At 53.4% G+C, this 24,117-nt stretch overlaps 1 protein-coding gene across 20 annotated transcripts in view; it reads left to right on the top strand.

Annotated features, from left to right (window-relative positions):
• Rapgef1 (Rap guanine nucleotide exchange factor 1) overlaps positions 1-23,908 on the top strand; it is a 114,859-nt gene extending 90,951 nt beyond the window's left edge. For 11 of the 20 annotated variants that reach the window (XM_040745091.1, XM_040745102.1, XM_040745099.1 and 8 more), the window contains 15 exons: positions 4,095-4,352; positions 5,197-5,292; positions 6,869-6,954; positions 9,604-9,715; positions 11,184-11,259; positions 14,814-14,898; positions 16,595-16,687; positions 17,348-17,533; positions 17,931-18,015; positions 18,130-18,224; positions 19,463-19,541; positions 19,655-19,756; positions 20,115-20,212; positions 20,805-20,933; positions 21,526-23,908. In XM_040745091.1, coding sequence (XP_040601025.1) covers positions 4,095-4,352; positions 5,197-5,292; positions 6,869-6,954; positions 9,604-9,715; positions 11,184-11,259; positions 14,814-14,898; positions 16,595-16,687; positions 17,348-17,533; positions 17,931-18,015; positions 18,130-18,224; positions 19,463-19,541; positions 19,655-19,756; positions 20,115-20,212; positions 20,805-20,933; positions 21,526-21,676 — 1,731 coding nt within the window. In that variant the 3' untranslated portion in view covers positions 21,677-23,908. The remainder of the gene's footprint in view (positions 1-4,094; positions 4,353-5,196; positions 5,293-6,868; positions 6,955-9,603; positions 9,716-11,183; positions 11,260-14,813; positions 14,899-16,594; positions 16,688-17,347; positions 17,534-17,930; positions 18,016-18,129; positions 18,225-19,462; positions 19,542-19,654; positions 19,757-20,114; positions 20,213-20,804; positions 20,934-21,525) is intronic. The other 9 variants (XM_040745108.1, XM_040745105.1, XM_040745106.1 and 6 more) reach the window with 2 other exon arrangements.
• Positions 23,909-24,117: the final 209 nt, after the last annotated feature.

Below are 24,117 nucleotides of genomic sequence, written 5' to 3'. Positions count from 1 at the left end.
CCACGCTCAGAACTCAGTGTGTTACAGGCCACCCTGTGCCACCTCCCACCAGCACAGGATATTAGGGAGGTGGTCTGAGTTCCTTCAGTCTCAGAAAGATGGCAGCAGCACTCCCTGTCAGCGCATGAGATGACTGATACAGGCACTCTGAGCGTTGCTGCCCAGGTCCTCAAGTATCCCTTGCTGGCACCACTCTATCCCTCAGCAGTGTGCAGGTCTCAGACAGGAACCCTGAGTGTTCTAGAATCCTCCAACCAAACAGCCTTTCTCAGGCTATAAATACAAATTCCTGCTGCACAGGGATCTCAGAAGCAACACCAAGCACTCCCCAGATCCCAAAATAGAGGACAGGCTGCTGAGGGACGGGTGACTGTGAGATGGCCATCTGTGTCCCTCTCCCAGCTCTGGGGGTGAACATGATCCTGAAGGGCCTGACAGAACCGGGGCCCATGGAAGCAGTGTGATCTGAGCCCAGCCCCCCAGCAGTTTCTGGAATCCCGGGAGCCATCCAGAGCAGCCCAGGGCCAGCAGTGCTTTTTGGTGATTGGAGAGCCTTTCCTGGCACCGCCAGCCCTTGGAAAGGTACTTCTCAAGCTTGGCTCATGTCCCAGCATGACTGCATAACTGGAATGCCTGAGCAGAGGAGCAGGGGCTAAAAGGGAGGAAGACACCCAGGCCTCTTTGTCCCCGAGACACAGACTGCTCCTGCCCCTTCCTTTCCATTGAGTCATCCCTGCTCACTGCTGGGCTGCTGCTAGGGGGCTCGCAATGCTCTAGACATCCTAATTAATAATGAAATCAGTCAGTGTGTGACTCCAGCTAATTGGGAGCTTGAGGCTGGAGGATTGTAAGTTCTAGTCTAGCCTGAACAACATATCAAGGGATCCTTTCTCAAAAAATAAAAACAGGAGCTGGAGGGAGCTCAGCAGTTTTAGAGCACTTGCTGCTCTTGCAGAGGACCTGGGTTCAATTCCCCAATATCCACTTGGCAGCTCACAACTGTTCATAACTCCAGTCATTGGGGATCCAATGCCCTCATCTGGCTTCTGAAGCAAACACTAATACACAAAAATAAATCTCAAAAAAGAAAAAGAAAAGCATGCAGTTATTTAAAATAAATAAAAACAATATCTGGGTATAGTGGTATTCAGCTAGTCCCAGCATTCAGGATATTGGGGTTGGATTACAAATATGAGGCCACCAGGCAGTGGTGGCATACGCCTTTAATCCCAGCACTCAGGAGGCAGAGGCAGGCGGATCTCTGAGAGTTCGAGACCAGCCTGGTCTACAAGAGTTACTTTCAGGACAGCCTCCAAAGCCACAGAGAAACCCTGTCTTGGGGGGGAACCTTGTTGAAATAATCTATCCTGAAGAAAGAAAATAGGAAAAAGAATTTAAACAATTCCCCCAAATCACACATTTACAAATATTGTTATATTTAATATGCTTGAAGACATGAATTAGTGGAAAAGTAGTTTTCTTAGGCAGGCTTTGGTGGCATACGCCTTTAATCCCAGCACTGGGGAGGCAGAGGTAGGCAGATCTCTGAGTTCGAGACCAGTCTGGTCTACAACAACTAGTTCCAGGACAGTCTCCAAAACTACACAGAGAAACCCTGTCTCAAAAAAAACAAAAAATAAAAAAACAAATTTGAGGCCAACCTGATCTATATAGCCTGACCCTGTCTCAAACAGGCCTGGTGACTCACACCTTTAATGCCAGCACTTGTGAGTCAGAGGCAAACAGATCTCTGTGAGTTCAAGACAAGCCTGGTTTGCACAGTGAGTACCAGGCCATTGAAGACTGCATAGTGAGACCCTGTACCCCCAGCTCTCTCTCTCTCTCTCTCTCTCTCTCTCTCTCTCTCTCTCTCTCTCTCTCTCTCTCTCTCTCTCTCTCTCTCTCTCTCTCTGTCACACACACACACACACACACACACACACACACCACACCTCAAAAGAAAAAAAAGACGGCTCAGCAGGTAAAGGTGCATGTCACCAAGCCTGATGACCTGAGTTGCATCCCCAGACCCATGGAGTGGAAGGAAAGGACTGATTCTAACCGCCACACATGTATAGACACATTAATAAATAAATGTAATTTAAAATTTTGTTTAATTATAATTTATCTATTCAGAGCATCTGTTGGTCCAGCAAATATGCGTTGCCTCCTGTGCTCCCTGGGGCAGAAAAAGACAGCGGTGTTGAATATGGGCCTGTTGCACCAGCCATGATGAGAACCGGCAGAACACCGTCTTGTTGAATGGCCACAGCTGTCCCCTGAGAGAAGGGTTGTCCCTTCCACCCCATCATGGGAGGGGAGTCATTTTAAGACAGGGTCTCTCTGTAGCCCTGGCTGTCTTGGAATTCACTGTGTAGGCCAGGCTGACCTGAAACTCTCACAGACCCACCTGCCTGTGTCTCCTTTAGTAGATTACTGGCATGTACCACCACACCCAGCTCACCCCATTTTAAAGATGAAGACACTGGTGCACAAGAACATACTTGTCCAGAGTCATACTGATGGGAAAGTACCGGAATGGGGGATGTCAGAGGCTCTGCAGCCTGTGTTGAAAATCACAGCTGACCCAGAATTAAAGAGTATGAGGCAGGAACCCGTGCCAGGAAAGCCTTCAAAGGCTGCCTGAGTGATGGACCTCGGCTGGCTAGGTTCCACAGCATTCTAGAACATTGCCACCAACTGGAGACCAAGTGTTCAGCACAAGAGCCTGAACTGGGCATTTCATATTTTTGTTGTAGTTGTTGCTTTTGTCTTTTGAGACAGGGTTTCTCTGTGTAACAGCTTTGGCTGTCCTGAAACTCACTCTGTAGACCAGGATGACCTCAAGAAGAGATCTTCCTGCCTCTGCCTCCCGAGTGCTGGAATTAAAGGAGTGCACCACCACCGCCTGGCGACATTTCAGATTCAAACCCTAACATCTGCTTCAGTTAAAGCTTCATTTCTTACTCCTTTTTCTTATTTCCCCGGTGGGTTCTGAAAGTCCTACACCACAGAAAATGCACAGAGCACTCAAGTGAACTGTGTGTGTGTTTCAGTTGGTGCCTGTGGTGAATACATGAGGCCAACAGTACCCTCCTCACACTGTTCTCCCAGGTCCTGTGGTGGTTAGCAGCGTTGATGGCAAACCTCTACCAGGCATGATGGCTTTACACACTCCACATTCCTCAGCTTGGTGGTCAGATCCCCAGCTTGGGGACTTGAAGCATGCTCCCGGGACCTCAGAAGCTGTGAGGACTTGCAGACACTTCTCAGTCTGGCATCTGACTTTTCTGTCAAATGAGAAGTTGGAGTAGAGTCATGCCTGTGACACGTGACATCAGAAGGGTTGTAAACTCACTGCATTTGTTAACTATGCGAAGAGCAGGAGCGAGGAGGGAAATGAGTCAGGGGAACCGTTAGTGTCTGCAGTGCAGCTCCTCCAGTCAGTTTTGAGGCTTGTGCCCCTTTCTAAAAGGACCTGAGACAGCCCGGCAGCAGTCGTGCACGCCTTTAATCCCAGCACTCAGAGGGCAGAAGCAGGTGGATCTCGGAGTTCAAGACCAGCCTGGTCTGTACAGCGAGTTCCAGGACAGCCAGGGCTACACAGAGAAACCCTGTCTTGAAAAAACTAACAAAAGGGACAGGGCCTGAGGCTCATTACAGTATCTAAAAGATGTCAGTTTGCCTTTTAAGGGATAAGCTAGGGAGTCTTCCAAAAGATTCCAAATGAGTAAATGCCTGTGACGGAGAGTTTAGCCCTGGGGTCCCTGAAAAGTAGGGTAGTAGAGGTTCCCTTTCCACCTCAAAGGCACATGTGGTCATCAACATGGTGGGTTGGATGTCCTGTCCTTGGACACAGGAATCCACAGTCTACACCCTGCTGTTGGGAGGGTGCTGGTCGGTGACAAGCCTTCTGAAAGCAGTGTAGGCGTGCAAGTCTGGAAGGGGCTTGTCTGCATGGCTGACGGCTCCTGACTAGGAAAGATAGGGCAGGTCACCGGTGCTGAACCGCAGCTAACCTAACCACCTTTTCTCTTGTCTGTTTTCTCCTTCCCACATTCTTGTTGTGTGTGTGTTCTGCCTGGGTTCTGTAGTACAAATCTGTGTTTAGGTCTTACTCCCAGGACTTCATGCCTCATCACCAAGCCTCCGTCCAACCTTTCCTTCCGCCTACCTCCTCTTCCTCTCCACATTTCCCACCTGTCCACGCGTCCCAGAGCTCGGACTTAGCGGTGCCCACCGTAAGCAGTCCGCCTCCCAGCACCGTGGACGGGCCTCTCTCGTCTTCTCAGGACAGCAGCTCTCATGGGAACCCTGTCCGCCTTCCTTCTGAAACCTCTTTCACTGACTCGGTGAGAACTCGACACAGACACTTCTGTGCACATCTGCACTTAGGCCTGCAGGCTTCTAGAAAAATGATGATGCTGCTCAGTCTGGCCCAGTCTGCTGCTGGCGCGAGCCCGCTCAAAGCATGGCTGGATTGATGTGGGGGCCTCAAAAGGTAGTATTGATCCACCTGTTTCCAGAGCAGAGACCAAATCTTTTATATAGAATTCCCATCATGCTAGGTATTGGACTGGTAACCGTTTAGAACAGTGAATTGTCACAAGGATAAGGTAGAAAACTCTACGAGCTTTCTGGTGTGTATCTGTAAAGAGGTCCAGACTTGTGGAGTAGAAGAGGCAGAGGTAAGGTTGCCTGTGGGGCCAATGCAAGGGTCCCTGTGCTTCACCAGAGCACAGGGAGGAATTGCACCACAGAGCGGAGGGGACAGATAGAGGGGCAAAGGGTCTGATGGGTGGGGACTTTTCTAGATTCTTGAGTTGTCAATTATGTTGCTTCTTGACCACTGTACTGAGACTCCCTACAGGCCCTGCTACATACTGGGGAGCCCCACAGGCCCTGCTACAAGTGGAGCAACTTTCTGGGAGTTTCCAGAATGAGCACTTTGGAGAAGGTCCAGCAGGAGACTGGGGCCGAACTAGCACAGGGACAAGAGACAGTGAGAGCAACTTTGTCCTCTGCCTGGGAAACACGTCCCAGGGATAACTGAGGTAGCTCGCAGGCCTGTTCTTTCTTGTGAAAGGAGCATCCTTTAACCCAGGTCTGCCCTCCCTGCAGCTGCCCTCTCTAGGCTGTGGAGGCTGGCCAGAGGGCCTGGCCCATTGTCTTTCCTCTTACTCTGTCTCCTCCTAGAGTGAAAATGCCACCAGTGAGGAGGTTGGTGGGGATGACTATGTCAATCTGTACTCCTCTGGCCAGACCAGCAAGGAGCCGGCTCCCTCTCGAGGAGTAAGTAACCTCGGGTGGGTGGCCTTGTACATGGGCCGGCCACTGCCCCCTCGAGGTGGCTTTCCTTGCAGCTGCTTCTATTGGCTGAGTCTCCATAAGCCTGCTGAAGCCAGCCCATCCTATGGATTATGGCTTCTGGAAGAGGTCTGCCCTGCTTCTGCTTCAGTGAGTGCAACACGTTTCAGAGCCTGTCTGGACGAGTCTCTAGAACTCTCCAGAAGCCACTGGTGGGGACTCTGGCCACAGCCCCAGATGCTCGCTGAAATTTCTTCCCATCATCCCTCTCGAGTGCTGATCTCCCTCTTCCAAGAGAAACTTTTACTCCTGTCCTTCAGATCCTCCCAGCATGCCTCACTGCCCTCAGTTACTCCCAAAGAAGTAGGCAAGTGATGGATATCCACACTTGTCCTTCCTGAGAGCAGAGTGCTCGAGGTCCATGCCTGTAGTATCCTGCTGCCCAGTGTGTGGCTTCAAGGTGCAAGGCTTCTGTGAAGCAGGAGGCTTTCCAAGTTTGGGTTCAGCAAAACGGGCAAATTGAAATGCTTCAGAGGTCACTTTTCCCATGCCCTAGGAGATGAGGTCAGAGGCACTGACCCCAGGAGACCAGAGGTCCTCTAGAGAATGAGGTCAGGTCTTCAAGGACAGAATCTCTACCAGGGATCACTGCACTGGCAAGGCCAGCCTGAATATCATGGTCCTCTACTAGGAATAGTCAGGCCGTAGTTCCCTGGGACTTTTAGTTGTCCCTGCCAAGGCACCTCCACCCCCTAGATGTCAGCACAGCATAAGGAGCTGTCCCTGCTGCAGAGTTTGGCTCTGTGAGAGCTGAACCAGCATCCCCACTAGTGACCTGTGTCATAGCATCATCCACCTCAGAGTGTACTTGAGGGAGTCTGTGCCCAGCCCCACTGTGGGGTACTCTCTGATGATGGTCCCCGTACTTCCAAGGTCTCTTCACCACCACTCATGACAGCTCAGGGACATTGTGGAATTGTATCGACACTGGGTATGGAGGCAGCTAGTCTGCCCAAGGCAATTCACATTTGTGTGTTTGAGCAGCTGGACTCTTTGAAACTGTCATTGGTTAAGATCATGACCCTGAAAGATTCTGTGTAGTGGTGAAGGAGGCAGACAGCCCTGAAGGGGTCAAGTCTGCTGACTGCCACTTAGCAGCTGTGTGGTGTCCCTCAGCAGGCCCCTGACTTGCTTGTGGTTAGTTTGTGTAGGGGACAGAGGAATGAGGGTGGACGAGGAGAGGTGTGCAGAGCCCTCAGTCCAGTCCCCCTCCTCCCATGCTCAGAGAGGACTTCCTGGGACTTCTTCAGGAAGTGGGTAAGCTATCTATACCCAGGTTGGCAAGTGATAGATGTTAGGAGTGGCACCTCCGCTGTCTCCAAAGACAGTGTTGGTCTCCAGAGGGTGTTTCTGGTAACGAAGCCCATGCATCATTGGCTTGTTCCCACCGCCAGCTGCTCCATAGGCCCTTGCCCTCGGCCACTCCTGCAGGCAGGAGTGCAGAGAAGACAGACCACCCCAGCATGGGCTGTCTGTCCAGCCCCACCATTCTTCTCTGCAGGAGCCACCATCCGGGAAGGACGGGCATCCCAGAGATCCCTCGGTCAACAGTGCTTCTGGGAAGGACAGCAGAGAAAACGGGGAGAGGTAAGAAGTGAGCAGGGAGAGTCCAGGCCCCAAGAGCAGTGTCACTCAGCAGGCCACCTGTGTTTTGTGTTGGGACTCTTTATTTTTCTGATTCTCAAAATTGTCTGTGTTCAGGGTGGAAACTACAGGGAAACAAAGATCGCTAATAACCTACCCTTCAAAGGCCTCCTCAGCAGCCAGCATGCCTTCCTGCTCATACCTGTGCTGTCTGCTATCCCACACCCACTCAGGGACCCTTTTCTGTCACAAGCCTCAGCCCCACCTTCCTTGATTTTGGTTTCTTCCAACTTGAGGTCACATAGGAAGTATAAAAGACCTTCCCATTCACACACTTGTCATTATGGGCATTTCAAGTCATAAACGTGTGTATTGTGTAGCTAAGCCACTTTGAAAGTAAGTTTACAGGTATTATGACCCTTGGCCCCTCTCTTGACAAGTGGAAATAGTGTTCACAATGTCATTGTTGCACCAGAGACAGAAAAGGTTCCCTCATGTCACCTGGAAAACAAACTCAGAAGTTGATCAGTCTCTCCTGCCTCACCCCAGGGAGAACCTAAGGCCTGGTACATGCCAGAAAAGTGCTGTAACTGAGCTACAGTTCCAGCCTCTCCTCCTTGGAGTGTCTTACATAACTTTTGGTTTTTATAACCCAAGCCTTGTGGTGCCTTTAGACACATTGTCTCTCCACTCCTTCTCAGTGGTAGTTAGCCTTGCAGAAGGGTAGCTAGTTCCCTGGAACCACTTAGTGCAGTCTGAAGGAGCTGCCAGTGAGACCCCCTGCTGCCTAATGTGGATGTCACCTTCCTTACGAGATGCAGCAGCTGGTCAGGCTTTCCCTTGTCTTATGTCACCTGAGGCCTCATCGATTCAGCACAGCAAAGCACTGCCCACTTGTCAATGGCAGACATGGGTGGAGGCAAGGTGTCAGAGGCTTTGGTTTGTTGTTGTTTTTTGTTTTTTGTTTTTAATGGGAAGAGCGGCAAAGACCTGCAAGCACTTTGGACAGGCCACCTGCCCACCAGTGTTCTGGCCACTCTTGGGTTCTCACTGCCATAAGTCTGTCTGGTGACTCCCCCAGACCAAGTTTCCCCCCAGGTGTTAGAAGCAGGGGTGGATTTTCTAGTATACCACTTAGTCAGAAAGGCTTGTGTGTGCCAAGCAAAAGCAGCCTGTGGAATGTGTCACCTGCTTCACTGGAATCAGGTGTCACGTTCAGATGTTCAGGTTACCCATCTCCTGAGGGAGGACTCTCCTAAGAGCAGACTTCTGATGGTGGAGTGGCAGAAAGATGAGCACACTGTGATCAGAGAGCGCTCCTGAGACATTGTCTCCCGTGCATAAAGGCCACACCACTGGCCAGCCTTCTAAGGCGGCAGCAAGCATGGCTCTCCCCAAGCCCTAGTCATTCACATTCTTACTGAGACAGAGATCCTTGCAGCTTGGCTGAAGAGAAAATGTGCCCTGAGGACCGAGCAAGGGACTCAGTGGATAAGGTCACTGCTGCCATGGTGGGTCCCTGGGACCCAGTACTGAAAGGAAAAACTGATTCTCACACATTGTCCTCTGACATCACACATGCACTGTGGCGTGTGTGCATGAGCACCCACACAAGATAAATTAAGATGTGATTAGTGTTGTTGGGGTGGGGGTAGTGTCCGTGACAACCCCAAGGCTGGCCAGTGTCCGCTGGATCTGGCCTGAGAATCTTCTTTGAATGCCTTTAGCTGCCCACACTGGAGAAGTCTCATCTCTTCCTTTGAGCAGATGCTATTCAGCGCTTTAAGTCTGTCCAGGACAAGAACCTTCCCTCTTGCTCCAGTGCCATGGCTGCCTGTTTTAAAGGCCATCTCTTACGATATTGAACACTTGATGACGTGGGGCCACACCTGCTGGGTCACAGCATTTTTTTTACTGTTCAGCAGAAGGTCTGCAGAGTTGTACCCCTGGGAAAGGGCTTGGGGATGGCGTGGAGGAACATGGGGCTTTTGCAGCCCCCTTCCTGCACTTCCCTATGTGCTGCCCTTGTGTGTATGTGGTACAGCTGGACAAGTTAACGCCATCACAGAGGGCCACTTTCACACAACAGCCTAGTCCTTCCCATTTGCACAAGAGACTTCCAGAGAACAGAATTGTCCCCAGGCAGAGCCAGGAGGCTAACTGTCACCCTGGCTCTGCCCACCACTCCAACTTGGTGTTATAGTTGCCACTCAGGGCTTGTCCATGAGCAGCTCATACACCCTGGCCTATGTGTAGGCAGACACTTACTTTTTCTGTTACTGTGAACAATGACCTAAGGGAGAAAGGGTTTGTTTTGGCTCAGAGTCCGTAGTGATGGGGAGTCACAGCACAGGAGCTTGAGGCAACCGACACTACATTCGCCATCAAGAAGCAGAGCAGTGAGTGCTGGTGCTTAGCTCTTTTTCAGACAGTCCAAGACCCCAGCCCAGGGATGGTGCCACCCACAGTGAGTGGGCCCTCCCATCTCACCTCACCTACTCAAACATGCACAGAAGCCTGGCTCCTCTGGGTCTCAGTAAGTTGACGGTTAAGATTAACCATCACCTGGATTGCCTCAGCCTCCAGGCCTCCAGGGACTGGGGAACCCAGGCCATGTCTGACACTCTCAGCACCAACCACTTCTCCTCTCAGGTCCCCAAAGTCACTAGATGCTCTGGAGTCAGCCCAATCAGAAGAGGACGTGGATGAACTGTCCCTCATTGACCACAATGAAATTATGGCCAGGCTGACACTCAAGCAAGAGGTAAGGGTTCCCCAGGCTGGACCTTATAGCCACCCAGCAAGAGGTAAGGATTCCCCAGGCTGGACCTTATAGCCACCCAGCAAGAGGGAGGGGAGGAGAGAGAAATGTGGCCTTGGGTACTCCAGCAGGGAGACCCGAGTCAGGCAGCTCCTGGGCTCTTGGGCTCCCAGCTAAAAAGGGTTCTGGGAGAAGCTCACAGTCCCTTTCTTACTATTTCCCAAAAGTGAACTTGGGCCTTTCAAAGTCTCTCTGAGCCTCATGCAGGTGTTTCTGAGGGCACTGAGCTGTGCTCAGTGTAGCCTGCATGGGACGCCCTTAGCAGTGTGCTACATGTATACGCTGTTGATAACATAGCCCCTCTACTTCCTCTGGTGTCTCCTGTTAAGAAAACTGGGGCCTGGACTCTGAGCTGGGCTTTGTTTGAGGAGCCCTATTGATAACAACACCCAGACATTTCATAAAAGAGGAAGAAGCTGGCCCAGAAGCATTGTCTTTCCTCTGTACTGTTCTGGAAATTTAGGGTTCCATGGGACATCTCAGCCCCTGAGTAGCTGTACATCTGGGAACTATTTTGATGGTTACAACATACAGAGAGCAGGTGCTGCTCTGTGCATGTTCCTGGGCAAGCCTCAGTGGCTTCCTAGCACCCCAGAAAGATGTCGGCACTGAGGCCATCAAGAGGCTGGCAGGGTTAGCAGGGTCCAGGCAGAGCCTCTGCAGGAAGAACTAAATGGCTTCTGGAAAGTCAAGTCAGGAACATAGCCAACCTTGTCCCAGATGGGAAACCCAGAACACTCAGAACTCTGGAGTCCAGGTGGAAACTGCAGAGTTAGGCATCCATGGTATACACAGATGGGATATTGGCTCTGTCTCTTTCAGAGTCACATAGTTCAGTTCCCAACCCCACCTACAGCTCTGTCACCACAGCAAATGGGAGCTTGTTTGCCTATGGAAATAGAGCTGATCTTCCACTGGCAGACTCAGTTGGTGGCCATGGACACATCCGATGGCATGAGCAGTCTTGTTATGTTTTGTGCTCTTCTAGTGAGGAACAACCTGCAGGGCACATCCCCACAGATGAACCTGCTTCTACCTGGGAAAGACCTAAGCACAAAGGTGGCTTCCTGTCACCCAGGCTACGGGGCTGCCTGTCTCTTCTGGGATCTCACCTTTCAGTATAAGCCAGGAGGTAGAGGTGGAGTTGAAGCCATAGTGCCCTGACCCCACGTGTCCTCTGAAAGGTGATGTGCTCTGGTACCCACAGCATCTGGACAGCTTTCTCGGTGCCAGTTTCTTACAAGAGTTCTGACCAGTGCCCATCCGCTAAGTCTGTGGCAGCAGGGTCTGCAGAGGCTGTGTGGTGTGCACAGCGCTGCTGCTGAGCCGGAGAATGGAAGGGAGGGACTCGGGGTCCCCGAAGCATGCTCTTTTGTCATCTCAGTCTTCCCTCGTACTCTTCTTTCTCCAGGGTGATGATGGGCCAGATGTTCGTGGAGGTTCAGGAGACATCTTACTGGTCCATGCTACTGAGACAGACAGAAAAGGTATGGCAGCTTCCACTGCAGTGACCTTATGTCCCACCAAAGTCGTCACGTGACCTGACTGCACTGTCACTCCTGGCAAACACTGACTGGCTTGAACTTCGGGCCTGATGGCACTGGGTCAAAGGAGGGAGAGGCCACCTCTGGAGACCCTGACTCTGTCAAAGTTGTGCCTGGGCATGTCCTCTCCAGGTTAAGGTGTTGATGCCCTTGACCCCACGGGCAACCTGAGGTACATCAGTCGTTGGTGCCTCATATGTGCTTCAAGGGCAGCCCACTGGCTAATGACATGTTCAACAGCTGTATTAAAGTTAAAGCAGCCACTGTGGCACACCTATAATCCTAGCGCTCAGGAGACTGATAGAGCGGAGTCGTGAATTCAGAGTCAGCTGGGGCCATATAGCAAGGCTCTTTCTACATGGTCAGCCTCTTCTACATTTCCTTATATTTAAGTTGTTCTTTTCTTTTCTTCCACATATTTAGTTCACATAGTCGACTAGCAAGTTCCTACAAACAAAATTTGTTGTCCAGGAGTTCCCCAACTTCACCGTCCACTCTACATCATGGTCATCTGGGAAGCAGGGGCTTACGTAGGCTCTGCTAGCAAAGAAGCCATCTGTCCCATCAGGTTCTGTAGGGAGGAAACCAGGTCCTTGAGCTGGCCTAGGATGAAGATGCCAATGACCCCCAGGCCAGGCAGAGCCTGCCCCGCCCAGCCTCAACAAGGCTGCTGTCCTAGTAGGGCCTGCTTCTTCCCATACCCATTTTCTTTCTTACTCTTTTTCTTTCTTTTCTTTTTTGAGACAGGGTGTGTATTCCAGAGGTCCTCTTCCTACATTTTTTAAAGGATTTAAAAGGGGAAGAGCATGCTAACACCTGCCTTTAATCTCAAGATTTGGGAGGCAGGAGGATTTGTGAGGCTCCAAGGTTATATGGGGAGACCCTGTCACAAAAAAAACAAACAAAAAAGGAGCTGACATTAAAAGCACTTGCCTAGCAATGAATGAGGCCCTAGGATTAATCTCCAGTGCTGGCAGAAAAAGAAAAAGAAAAATAATAACTCAAAAGTTGATGTAACCAGATAAAACTGTGGATGAAATTACTTCGGACTTAAAACCTTAACCCAACTAGCTTTGTCTTTTTTCATTTTTTTTGACCTGGACCCAAAGTAAATTATACAGAGTGGTTCTGGAAATTTCTGAATTAAATGAAAACTTTTCCTGGCAGAAACGGAAAAGGGAAGTGACTCGTTTAAGCTTATTCCCACTAGAGCCGCTGTTGAGTTCTCCAGCATCCCAGCATCTCTTCACTCATTCCTTTCAGGATAGAAGTAGTCCTAGAGGCTCAGTCCAAAGCCCACCACAGCCTCACTATGGGACAGTCCTTTCCTCCAGGGCCTCGGTTCCCTGACCTGTTGAGGTTGGTGGTACAGGCGGTGCCCAGAGCTGCTTTAGTGACCACTCAGGTCACTCTGGCAAAGTAGCTATTTTCACTTCATTGTCATCCAGAAGTGAAGAGCTAGGATGTAGCTGGCTTCTGGCCCAGCCTATTGAAGCTGCCTCTCCCGTCCTACCAGGCCAAAGGGCACTCTGGACAGGGAGCCCGGGAGCCTTCTGGTCTACCCACTGGGTCTGTGTAAAGGAGACTTTTGAGTTGAAGTTTCAATAGGATTTGGGGTCCCTGCAGAGCCAGAATTGGTTTTACCTGGGATTCTTACCTCAGACAGAGGCCATGAGCCACGCCAGAGGAGACAGGGTACCCAGAGCAGATGGCAAAACTCTTTAGGCTGGTGGCTTTTTTGCACCAGTGGTATATGAGTGATGCAAAGGCCCTGAAAGCCACGGCCCATATGTCTGGGACTCAGCTGTGACAGGTATGCAGGGAGGAGGGCACACTTGTCATTATACAGCTTTTCTCTTAGGTGGCACTGTGAGACATGTGGGACAGAGCCAGGTTGGGTTTGATGTTGGACCCAACCTCAGATCCTGTCCCTTCCCTGGGACCTGTGTGCTAGACCTGCTGCTTGACCCCCAAGCTTCCATTCCTCTGAAGGTCACTGGGGATCTTAATCAAAACAGTCTATGAGCACTGTACAGTTTGACTCAGGCTCCCACTCAGAAGCCCCGTGATACCACAGCCAGCTGTTGCTGAGGGCTCCAGAGGCAACAGACCTGGGCTGTGTCCAGCGTGGTACAGCACAGCCATCCTGGAGTCTCATACATGAATTTCTTTAGCTTCCAGCCTGGGGAGTATGGCTTGTGCTCATCAGCATACTAGAATACACCCTACAAGAGTCCACTGGCTCCCAGCAGTGGTCCTTTGCATTGGTACCCATTCTTCCAGAAACAGGTGTATGTATCGGTCCCATCTCTGTTCTTTTGTCTGGAACTCTTTCTAGAAAACCCCAGCAAAACAGTGAGCTGGTAGATTAGAGTACAGCTGTGAGCTAAGCACAGTGCAGGGAACCAGCTCCCATGCAGCCCAAATGCAAGAGCAAGCAGATACTCCTGGCCACAGTGTGGTGGTACTCTTCTGCCCCAGCAAGTGGGGAAAGTATAAGAGAAGGTCAGGCCGGGCGTTGGTGGCGCACGCCTTTAATCCCAGCACTCGGGAGGCAGAGGCAGGTGGATCTCTGTGAGTTCGAGGCCAGCCTGGTCTACAGAGCGAGTTCCAGGAAAGCCTCCAAAACAATACAGAGAAACCCTGCCTCGAAAAACCAAAAAAAAAAGAGAAGGTCGGGGAGGCTGGTGTGGACCCAGAAAGTGAAGCTCAGTTAGTACTGGTGTGCACCCAGCCATATGGTGAGCTTTCCTAGGTTCTGTGTGGTACAGCACAGCCAACCCTAAGCTAGCCCACTGTGTCTCACATGACATCCTGTGCTAATTAATAATCTAAAGGCATGGGGAAAATAAGTCACAGCAGTAAACAGGGTTGTTGGAACTTGGGAGAGGCAGAAATCCCTTGGCTGGCAATGCCCTTTCCCTTTGAAAAGGCTGGGTGCTGCCAGCCTAAGGCCTCCAGCCACCAGGGCTTTGGTCCTCACAGCTGCCCTTGCCCTTTGTGGGCAGCCAGCCTTCTGCTGAGCCTTCCAGCAGACAGGCAGGCACGTCAACCTCCCCTTAGGGCTTAGAATGGAATTCCCACACTTTTGAATTACTGGACCTGTCTAAAAGTATGGCCTCTGGTTTGACTGCAAGAGCCTGCTGCCAAGTTTGAACTACTATCTCTGCCCATAGCAGTGAGAAGCCATGGAACCCCTGGGCTCATTCAGGGGTGACACAGTCTAGAGCCAGTGTGCCCAGGTCTCTGCCCCTTACCTGCACAAGGTCACTGAGTAATTGAAGTTCATTTTCTACACTGAGCCTCAGACCCTCCCACAGCTTGGTTCCCCAGGCAGCCAGTGCCTGTGAAATGAAAGATGCAGGACACAGTCAGGAAACAAAACCCTGCCTTGCCCTCCCTGGCCTGACCGTCAGAGGACTCAGCGTGGTACCCATGCTGCAGTCCACAGCCCACACCCTGGGCCCTGCCTAAATGGCTCCTTTGTACTTCTGCAGACCTGGTGCTGTACTGTGAGGCCTTCCTGACCACCTACAGGACCTTCATCAGCCCTGAGGAGCTCATCAAGAAACTGCAATACCGATATCCTTCCCACGCCTGCAGCCGCCAGCCTGTGCAACCATTTTTACTTGTGTATACCATTTCTGATGATATCATTGAGGAAAGTGAAGCTGGGCGTGTTACCTGGGCATACAGGTTAACTGATGTGCACAGTATCGCCAGCCCTCAGGGTCTCAGCCCTTCCCCTGCTGGCCTGTTCATGGAGGCCCCACCCCCTCAAGACCCAGGCTAGCACATTCAACTTTGCAGTGGGGCCCAGTTCCCATCCCCAGCTGTGTCTGCTCCTGACTCACAAAATGACAGAAGGAACTGTGAAATGACGTGGAGGGCCCGGAACAGAGCTCTGCTGTACTGCTGAGGATGGGTGGGACCATTAGGTGATTCGGGGGCGAGGGGGGCAGCAGACAACAACAATGCCAACTCTGTGACTTCAAGGCAGACCTGACCCCTTCTACCTGCCCTGGCTAGGTAGTAGACAGCTCCTCCCCCCAACCCAGGCCTCACCCCTGGGGATTGTCATTCCCTGTGTTAGTTAGGTTAGAGACCCTGTAGTCTTGGCAGAAGGCACATATGCTGCCTGTTCCCCTTTCTCTGTCCTGGGCCTGCCTGGGGACCACCCTTACTGGGTCACCTCCCAGCCACATAGCCTCTGACCGCCATCTACTGGGCATCTGCTGTCACTGGGACAGTGCTCTTCAGTCCTCCGTGCCCTGAATCCACCCCCTGTCCTCAGTCTGACCCTGACTAACCGTCCTGGCCTATCAGGACAGATGTGGTCGTTTTCCATTTGTGGGCTCCAAGCATCTGCTAGAGCCTGGCCTAGTGAAAAACTGTCAGCCACATCTGCCAGAAACATGTCAAACCTGACATGTATTTGTACGTGGGATCCCACTTGGCTCTGAAACCATTGTTACTTCCTTTACACCACTTCCTATGGTGCCAGTGAAATGAAGGGTGATAACTGACCCGCATATGCCCACTGCCAACCTCTGCTGCGCCCTCAGTTTCTCAGCTCTTGCCCCTTAGCCTCAGCATTTCTCCCTCCGTCCTGGACCAGGACTTTACTGGGGGCCAGGCAGGCCATCCATGCAGTGGGACTCCCCTTAATTGCCAGCATGCACATAGGTCATGGGCCAACATGCACATAGGGAGAGTTGATGGGGACTGGACAGCAGCAGGAAGCCACAGTCTCCAAAGTAGACCCCGGTGTCAGTGATCATGAGTCAGGTGTGAGGTCTGTCATAGAATGGGGTGGGGAAACACCTGTAGAGTCTGCTGCTCCCACAAGGAAGAACCAGCCTGGCTTTCCAATGTGCAAACGTCCAGGAGTATCCACACCATTGTGACCATGTGCCTGGGGGAATGATCTCCAGATGGAAGCCCATAGAATGGAGAGGGAGGCCTTTTGGGCATGTTCACTCTCTGGGTCCTGGATCTTTGCGGGTGTCTAGATGCACCATGACCCTCAGCATGTCAGCACTCAGGTCCAACCACAAATGCCCTGGCTGGTGCCAGAGTTGGTCTTGCAGACAGAAAGGCAGTGGCCTGGACTGGCTTTGCACATTCCTGCTGCACACAGGCCAGGCCTTTGCTTCCATAAGCTCGGCCTTTACTCGCAGGGTTCCCAGCACTGTAAGTGGCTGCTTATGGGGGCAGTGGGGCTCAAAAGTCACATTCCATGCAGACCCTGCCTTATGAACCTTAACCCACACTTCACGTATGAGAAGTTCTCTCCCTTCGCTGACACATTCAAGAAGCGAGTCAGCAAGAACACTTTCTTTGTGCTGGTGCGAGTGGTGGATGAGCTATGGTGAGTGCCTTGCCCCAGGGCCCAGGAGTGGTTGGCGAATGTTAGGACTGGGCATTGCAGCCAGGCCGCTTAGCAAGCTCTGGGGTGATGCAGGCTTCCTCACCTGGATCGTGCGACCGTTACACTCCACCCTCTGTGGGGATGTGCCCCCAGCACAGAGTTGCCCACTGGTTCCATTGCTTCACCCCAGCTCTGAGAGGAACAGACCCTACAGACCAGGGGTGGGTCCCACACCCTCAAGAGAACCCCCGCCTCATTTGAGACTGTCCCTTCCTGTCTTATCTTAAGGCTAGTTCACATAAGACAGCAGCATAGTGAGGCCAAGTGGAGGCTGGGGTGGGTGGAGAGGCTGCATCTCTACGCGATCACCACAGCCACAGGTCTATCTGGACCTTGGGTGCGCCACGTCCGAATCCTTGCCCTTGGGGCATCTTGCTCTTGTGTGGTGACTGTATCACACTAAGGTCAGAAATGGAGGGCTCCTTGGAGATGAGGGTCTTCTGGCCTGATATCCCCAGGTTAGACCAGGAGCTCCCTCAAGGCCGAAAGCAGCGAGTGTGTGGAGTGAGTTGGCAGGGACCTATTCCAGAAAGGCCATTCCCAGCATTGTCCTCAACTGGGGCCCTGGCCTACCTTTCACCAAGTGCCCTTGACCCTCAGCCTGGTGGAGCTGACCGAGGAGATCCTGAAACTGCTGATGGAGCTGGTCTTCCGCCTCGTGTGCAGCGGAGAGCTCAGCCTGGCCCGCGTGCTCCGGAAGAACATACTGGACAAAGTGGACCAGAAGAAGCTGCTCAGGTGTGCCCATTCCGACCAGCCTCTGGCAGCCAGGGGTGTCGCAGCCAGGTGAGGAGCCAGGGTCCCAGCCCCGTGCTGCAGGCCAGAGCTGAGCCCAGCAGCTGCCTTGGCTCACAGCCCTGTGAGATGTATGCTCAGGGACAGCCCTGGACTCCCATGACTGGGCCTCTCCCCATGCAAAGGGCACTGAATAGACGGGATGGATGTGCTCTGGGCTTTGGTCATCTCTGGACTTTCCCAGCACCAATGTTACCTCCTATGCCATTCTGACTTCCTAAAAGCCTGGGAAAGTCTCTCCTGCCCTCTGCCCAGCTGGTGGGGGGTGTCGGATGGTAGTCATGTAGGAAGCCAGTTACCCTGAGAGCAGCACTATGACCCAGAAGAACCCATGGAGCTAAAGCCTGCATCACTGTCCCCCAAACATGCTTCTCATGCTGTGTTCCAGGCCAGGGACCTTGCATGATTTCCACAGCCACGAGATAGCAGAGCAGCTGACACTGCTGGACGCCGAGCTTTTCTATAAGATAGAGGTATGTGCTCAGTGGCCCTACAGGGAAGCCGCTGCTGACTGTCCCTAAGAAGAGCCCCACCCCAGACCCAGGAACACCACAAACTGTGATGTCATCTGTTCGCTTTCCACCCAGATCCCAGAAGTGTTGCTTTGGGCCAAAGAGCAGAATGAGGAGAAGAGCCCCAATCTGACCCAGTTCACAGAGCACTTCAACAACATGTCCTACTGGTGAGAAGGGGCCACAGCCCTTGCTCAGGTGGTCTGGGTGGAGAGGTTGGATGGTCAGTCCTGAGCCCTTTCTGGGGCCTGTGGGCAGCAGAGAGAGGGTGGGCGGGGTGACTCCTGCGGAGCCGGTTGAGGAGGCACCACAGGCTCTGCAGTGCAGGGAAGAGTGCCAGGATGGGTTGGTGAACCCTGCTGTGAGGGACCGCAGGGCGGGAAGGGCACTTCCCTCAGGTGTTGCTCATTGCCACTCTCGGCATAAGCCATCAGCGCTGCAGCTCACCTGATTGCCCGGAGACACAGGCTTTGATTTCTCCATGAGTTCTTTTCTTTGGGGTTGGGCAGGGTCTCTCTACATAGCCCTTGCTGGCTGTTCTGGAACTTACCATGTAGACCAGGCTGGCCTCGAACTCACAGATCCGCCTGCCTCTGCCTCCTGAGTGCTGGGATTAAAGGCGTGCGCCACCAACGCCCTGCTTGTCTCTGGATTCTTAAAGCAAAGTGAAGACCAGCACTGTGTATAACCCAGTCATTTTGCCTTTTCGAGATGAAAAGTCCTGCCCCATGTGCATGCCTCCCAGGGCCCCTGGGGAAGGTTTCATTGCTTCTCCCCTGCCCGGGAAGCACCCTCCCCTCAGCAGAAGCCACCATTCCAATCTGAGTGTGCTGGTTTCAGGGTTAGAGTAGCTGCTCCCCCCTGAGCCTTGCCTGATTCGGGCTGCTGCTAGCAGCAGGAAGCCCAGAGTAGGCTGGAAGCACACAGCACCTTTGGAGCCATGGCCTCTGACATGTCCCTGACACAAGTGCCCTTTACAGGATAGGAGAGTAGCCCTGCAGTGGCCATTGTAAACCACAAGAGTTGAGGCCACCATGAGGTTAACCAGGCACAGGTGAGGCTTGCCTTGGCTTTCAGCCCCAGTTATTGCCAAGGCTCTAAGTTTCCATCCGTGTGGCTGGCCAAGTGGTTTCCTACTCAGCTGTTGGCTGATCCCTAAGGCAGCATCAGCCCCCATGAGTGAGGCCTTTCCCTGCTGAAAAGATGCTTCAACCCCCAAGGCTTCCCTGAGGTTCAGGGGACACCCTGAGACCAGGGACCAGGCCCGTGCTTGTGCTTCCCTGGTCTCCAGTTGGATAAGAACTTGTGCCCAACTGGCACAGGGGTCACACGTATGTCATCTAGCAGGGCCACCAAGCCTATGGAGGGTGGTCAGCTCAGCTGTTGCTTATCTGGCCCTTTCCTATAGGGTACGGTCCATCATCATGCTGCAGGAGAAGGCCCAGGACCGGGAGAGGCTGCTCCTGAAGTTCATCAAGATCATGAAGGTAACTGTGGCTCAGTGCCCAGGGCTCTCCCAGCTCTGTCTGGGGAGGCTGCAGTCATCAGCCCCGCCCTGCCCCGCCCCTGCTCCTTCCCTCACCACCGCCTCTCTTCACAGCACCTACGCAAGCTGAACAACTTCAACTCCTACCTGGCCATCCTCTCAGCTCTGGACTCGGCCCCCATCCGCAGACTGGAGTGGCAGAGGCAGACCTCAGAGGTGGGTGGTCAGAAGTCTGAGCAGGCTGCGTGGACCCCATCTGTCTCTGGTCTCCAGTCGGCAGGTCCTGGGGCTTTCATGGTTGGTTGTGGGCTTGCCAACTCTCCCTGCGCCCGGGTCCCGGCTGCTCTGGCCTCCGTACTGCATATTAGCACTCCGTAGCAAGTGCGTGCTAGAGGTAGGACAAGTGAGTCCACGAGCAGTGCCTTCTCTGAGGACGGGTACTTACATCACCCACAGGGGCATGTCACACCAGCAGGCCTGAGGCTCTCGGCCACAGGTGTCAGCGGGGCCTGAGTCTGGCATGTTATGGGCACCTGGCTTCATCGCATATCACTAATCCACCTCCATCCTGCAGGGCCTGGCCGAGTACTGCACATTGATTGACAGCTCGTCCTCTTTCCGCGCCTACCGGGCTGCCCTCTCAGAGGTGGAACCCCCGTGTATCCCATACCTGTGAGTTCTCTCCCCTCCCACCTCATAGACATCTCAGCTCCCTCCGCTCAGCTTTAGTGGGGCTTGTTGTTGTTGTTGGTTTCACCTTTTAATATGTATTTGAAGTAAGTGTGTGTGTGTGTGTGTGTGTGCGCGCGTGCGCGCGCGTGCACCATGTATGTACAGTAGCTCACAGAGGTCAGAAGAGGGAATGGGATACCCTGGAACTAGAGTTACAAGTAGTTCTGAGTGGCCGTGTGGCTGGTCTTCTACAGTAGCAGTAAGCACTCTGCACCACTGAGCCATCTCTGGTTTTAGTCCATTTGACTGTTCAGTTAACAGTTTCACATTAGCAGCCACAACTCTGTCTGACCCCACAGCCAGGACTTAGAAGTGCTCCAGGCTCTTCCAGTGCTGAGCTAGTTTTAAGGGGGAGTGCAGAAGGCAGGGATTCATGTGGGTCAAAAGACCACCTAAATCTTCTCTGACTTGTTCCGGGGTTCGGTAGCCGCTTGTCATGGGCTACAGTTCTGGTGGCAAACCAGCTCACAGCAAAAGAGCTGCCTCCTAAGTCTCTCCATACAGTAAGTGGCCTCTGCCTTCCTCCCCTCAGAGGTCTGATCCTGCAGGACCTGACCTTCGTTCACCTGGGAAACCCAGACTATATCGACGGGAAAGTGAACTTCTCCAAGCGGTGGCAACAGTTCAACATCTTGGACAGCATGCGGTGCTTCCAGCAGGTGTAAGTGCTGCCCAGAGGGCCAGGAGCCTGCATCTGTGGGCTGGGGTGCAGTCAGGACAGCATGGGGAAGTCCACATAAAGGGCTGACTCCTTGTCTGCCCTGGGTCTGTCCCTGTGCTGCAGCCAGCTTGTCCTCCCAATTACACACAAGTCAGGAAGAGGTTCTCTCCAGGCCGTAAGAAGGAGACTGACTGATCTACAGAGTTTCAGGACAGCCAAGGCTACACAACGAATCCCTGTCTGGAGAAAACAAGGAGGAGGCTGACAATACAGCCTACCCGGCTGTAGGGCAGTAGGGCCGGCTTGGACATCAGGATGGCACCATGTCCCAGAGGGGTCTGCCCCGAGAAGCCAGGCTTCCCGTGGGGTGCCGCTGCAGCAGTGCGGGTTGGAGGTCCAGAGCTCAGAGTGGGCTGCTCACACTGATGTGTGTTCTGGGGCTGAATGCTGCTGTCCCCTGTCAGGCTGGGTAGCAGTGACACGGCCAGGCAGCTGACTGAAGGCCCACAGTAGTTCGGGTTGCACCCTGTGAGAGGCTCTGGCCTGGCTGTTCCGCTGGCCCTGAACTCACTGACTGCCCCTCTCCCCTCAGGCACTATGAAATCCGGAGAAACGACGACATCATAAACTTCTTCAATGACTTCAGCGACCACCTGGCCGAGGAGGCCCTATGGGAACTCTCTCTAAAAATCAAACCCAGGAACATCACAAGGCGGAAAACAGACCGTGAGGAGAAGACCTAGGAGCAGGCTGGGTGTGAGAACGCCGAGCGGCCCAGAGAGGACCTGGACCATCCCAGCTTCAGAGCCTGTCCACAGCTTGGCTGTGTGGCAGCACCGAGCCTGCTGGCTGGTTTCCTGCCTCTCTCCCTGTGGCTAAAGCCCCAGGGCCCACAACAAGCGCAGGCATCACGACTGGCTTGTGAACTGGCGGCCCCTGGTCTGGTTTTGTTTTGTTTTCTGTCAGTGCTCCCTCCTGTTCCCTACGTCCCCCTCCAGCTGGGGAGCAACAGAGACCTGAGCAGCACTAGGGCAATGGTGGCTCCAGCCCTCAAGGCTGCCCTAGCCTGCTTAAGTGGCAGATGAGAGGAGGCCCCAGGACCCTTGGGTGGGTGCCCTCCAGGGCACCTGAAGCCAGGGGAGATGGGAGGCAGAAGGTGGAGAAGGACCATGGCAGGAATCTTTTGCTGTCCATTCCCTGCCTTTTAAATGCAGAGGAGGGGGCGTGTAGACCTGGCCCAGACAACCAGGTGGGTGACAGACAGCAGCCAGAGCTGGCATTCCTCACAGCACTGGCCCCAGACCTGTCCTGCCGTGCATGACGGCTCACCTGCTGCACTGTGACAGCTCCATGAGCACCTTCCGTCCTGATGCGCCCACCACTGCCCAGCCCCAGCCCCAGCCCTAGCCCACACCACACCACTGGCACTGTGGGGATCAGGAAGAGGAGGCAGAAGGAAGCAGGAGTCCGTGCTGAGCTGGGGCCAAGGCTGTGCTTCTGAGTAGATCAAAGAGTGAGGATCTTAGTGACCTAGGGAGAGGCAGGCAGCCCCTCCATGCTTGCTGTGTGCCTTAAATGCCACCTCCTGTCCCTTCCAGGCCTATGGGCTTCTCTCTTACTTTGCCCCAGTCCTGGCAGCCAACAGGTCCCTAGTCCCCTTCTGCTCCCTGGGAATTCCAGGTGTCCCCGAGAAGACTGAGCAGGCCTGGGGTGTGAGTGCCTCCAGAGCCTCCTGATTCCAGGCAGGTGCTCTTCCCCGACTCGGAGCAACCCACTGCTGCTGAGGTTGACAGTCGAGGGCAAGATGTTCAGAGCTCAGTGCTGGGGCCCACAGGCCGTGGCTCCACGACCATCACCGTGGCTAGGTGGCAGGGCTCGGGTCAGAATCCAGACATGCTGCTGGCCCTGCCCCAGGCCTCCAGTTCACTTTTGCATGAACAAGCAGCCATTTCTTCTGGTCAAGTGGACTCCAGGATCTCTGTGCTTCCTCAACCCAGTCGTCACAGCAGAAGAGAAGGCGGAGCAACAGCTGCTGGCTGGGAACAAGTTTGAAACAACTGTCGCTCTGAACCCCTCCTGGGTTTTTTTTTAGCAGCTTTCATCAAAAAAGGAACTGTGGTCTGTTCTGCCCTCCCTCCTGTTTATTTCTGCTGTAAATAGAGAGGGGGCGTCCAGGAACAGCCCCTTGGCCAGCCCCCTCTGGCAGCAGCCGGGGCAGGTGGTGTAAGGAGTGTGTGGAGTCAGGCTTGTGAGCAGTTGTGTGGTTTTGTTTCTCTGCGGGTCCTTCCATTTCAGTCTGCCTCCTGTCCCTCGCCAGCTGAGTGCTGCTGTGTGAGTGGGGGCACTGTGCACACAGGGCCCTTCCTCCAGCCTCCCTCTGCAGCACAGGCCATCAGGCCAGCCTGCTGGTACCACAGCAGACATCAGGTCTGGGGTCTGGCGCCTGCAGCTTCCCAACCATGAGCTGGACAGAAGGGAAAGCTCACCTTCCAGATGTGGAGAAATGAGGGCCTCCTGTAGTCCTGGGAGCCTTCAGCGCCCAAAGCAAAGGACTGGGTCAGCTCTGGGGCCTCGTGTGGGGACAGCAAGGTGCCATGTGTGGGTTTAACTTATTGCCAGCAGGCTTCCCTAGTCACCTGAGCCCAGTGCTCACTGCAGCCTGGCTTCCACATGTCTGTCTTGGGGGTGGGCAGCTGGGAGAGCTGTGGAGATCAGTCTTTGTAGGCTTACTGAGTGGCATGGACAATCTGGTTCTCAGCAGAGGCCAGCCCTTACCTGTGGGTATGATATGGTCAAGGCTAAGGCAAGCAAATGCCACAGGCTGGCCCTTGAACCGAGACGCCTGCCCAATGCCTGCCTCCCAGTGTGAAGCTGTAATATAAATCCCCCCCCTAACCTGTCGGACAGAGGCATCTTCCTAAGACATTACAAGCGCGTAACTTTTATATGAAAAAATAAACAGACAAAAGCCCGTCTGATGTCGTGTCTGTGTCCAGGCTTTCTGTGCCAGGCTGCTTTGGGGCAGTCCCTGCCTACTTGTGACCCCTCTGAAGAGGAGGGGATGAGGTGGGGCTTGGGACTCTGGTAGGCATTCTATCCTCAGACCCATTCTGTGGTTTGTGGTCGCTCTGGCTGAACAGACAAATAACACCAAGATCTGCCCTCCTTGGAACCTGCCCACACC

This window comes from Mesocricetus auratus, unplaced genomic scaffold (genome assembly GCF_017639785.1).
Source record: "Mesocricetus auratus isolate SY011 unplaced genomic scaffold, BCM_Maur_2.0 Super-Scaffold_100004, whole genome shotgun sequence".
NCBI classification, from domain to species: Eukaryota; Metazoa; Chordata; class Mammalia; order Rodentia; family Cricetidae; genus Mesocricetus; species Mesocricetus auratus.
This window is presented reverse-complemented; position numbering and strand designations above follow the sequence as displayed.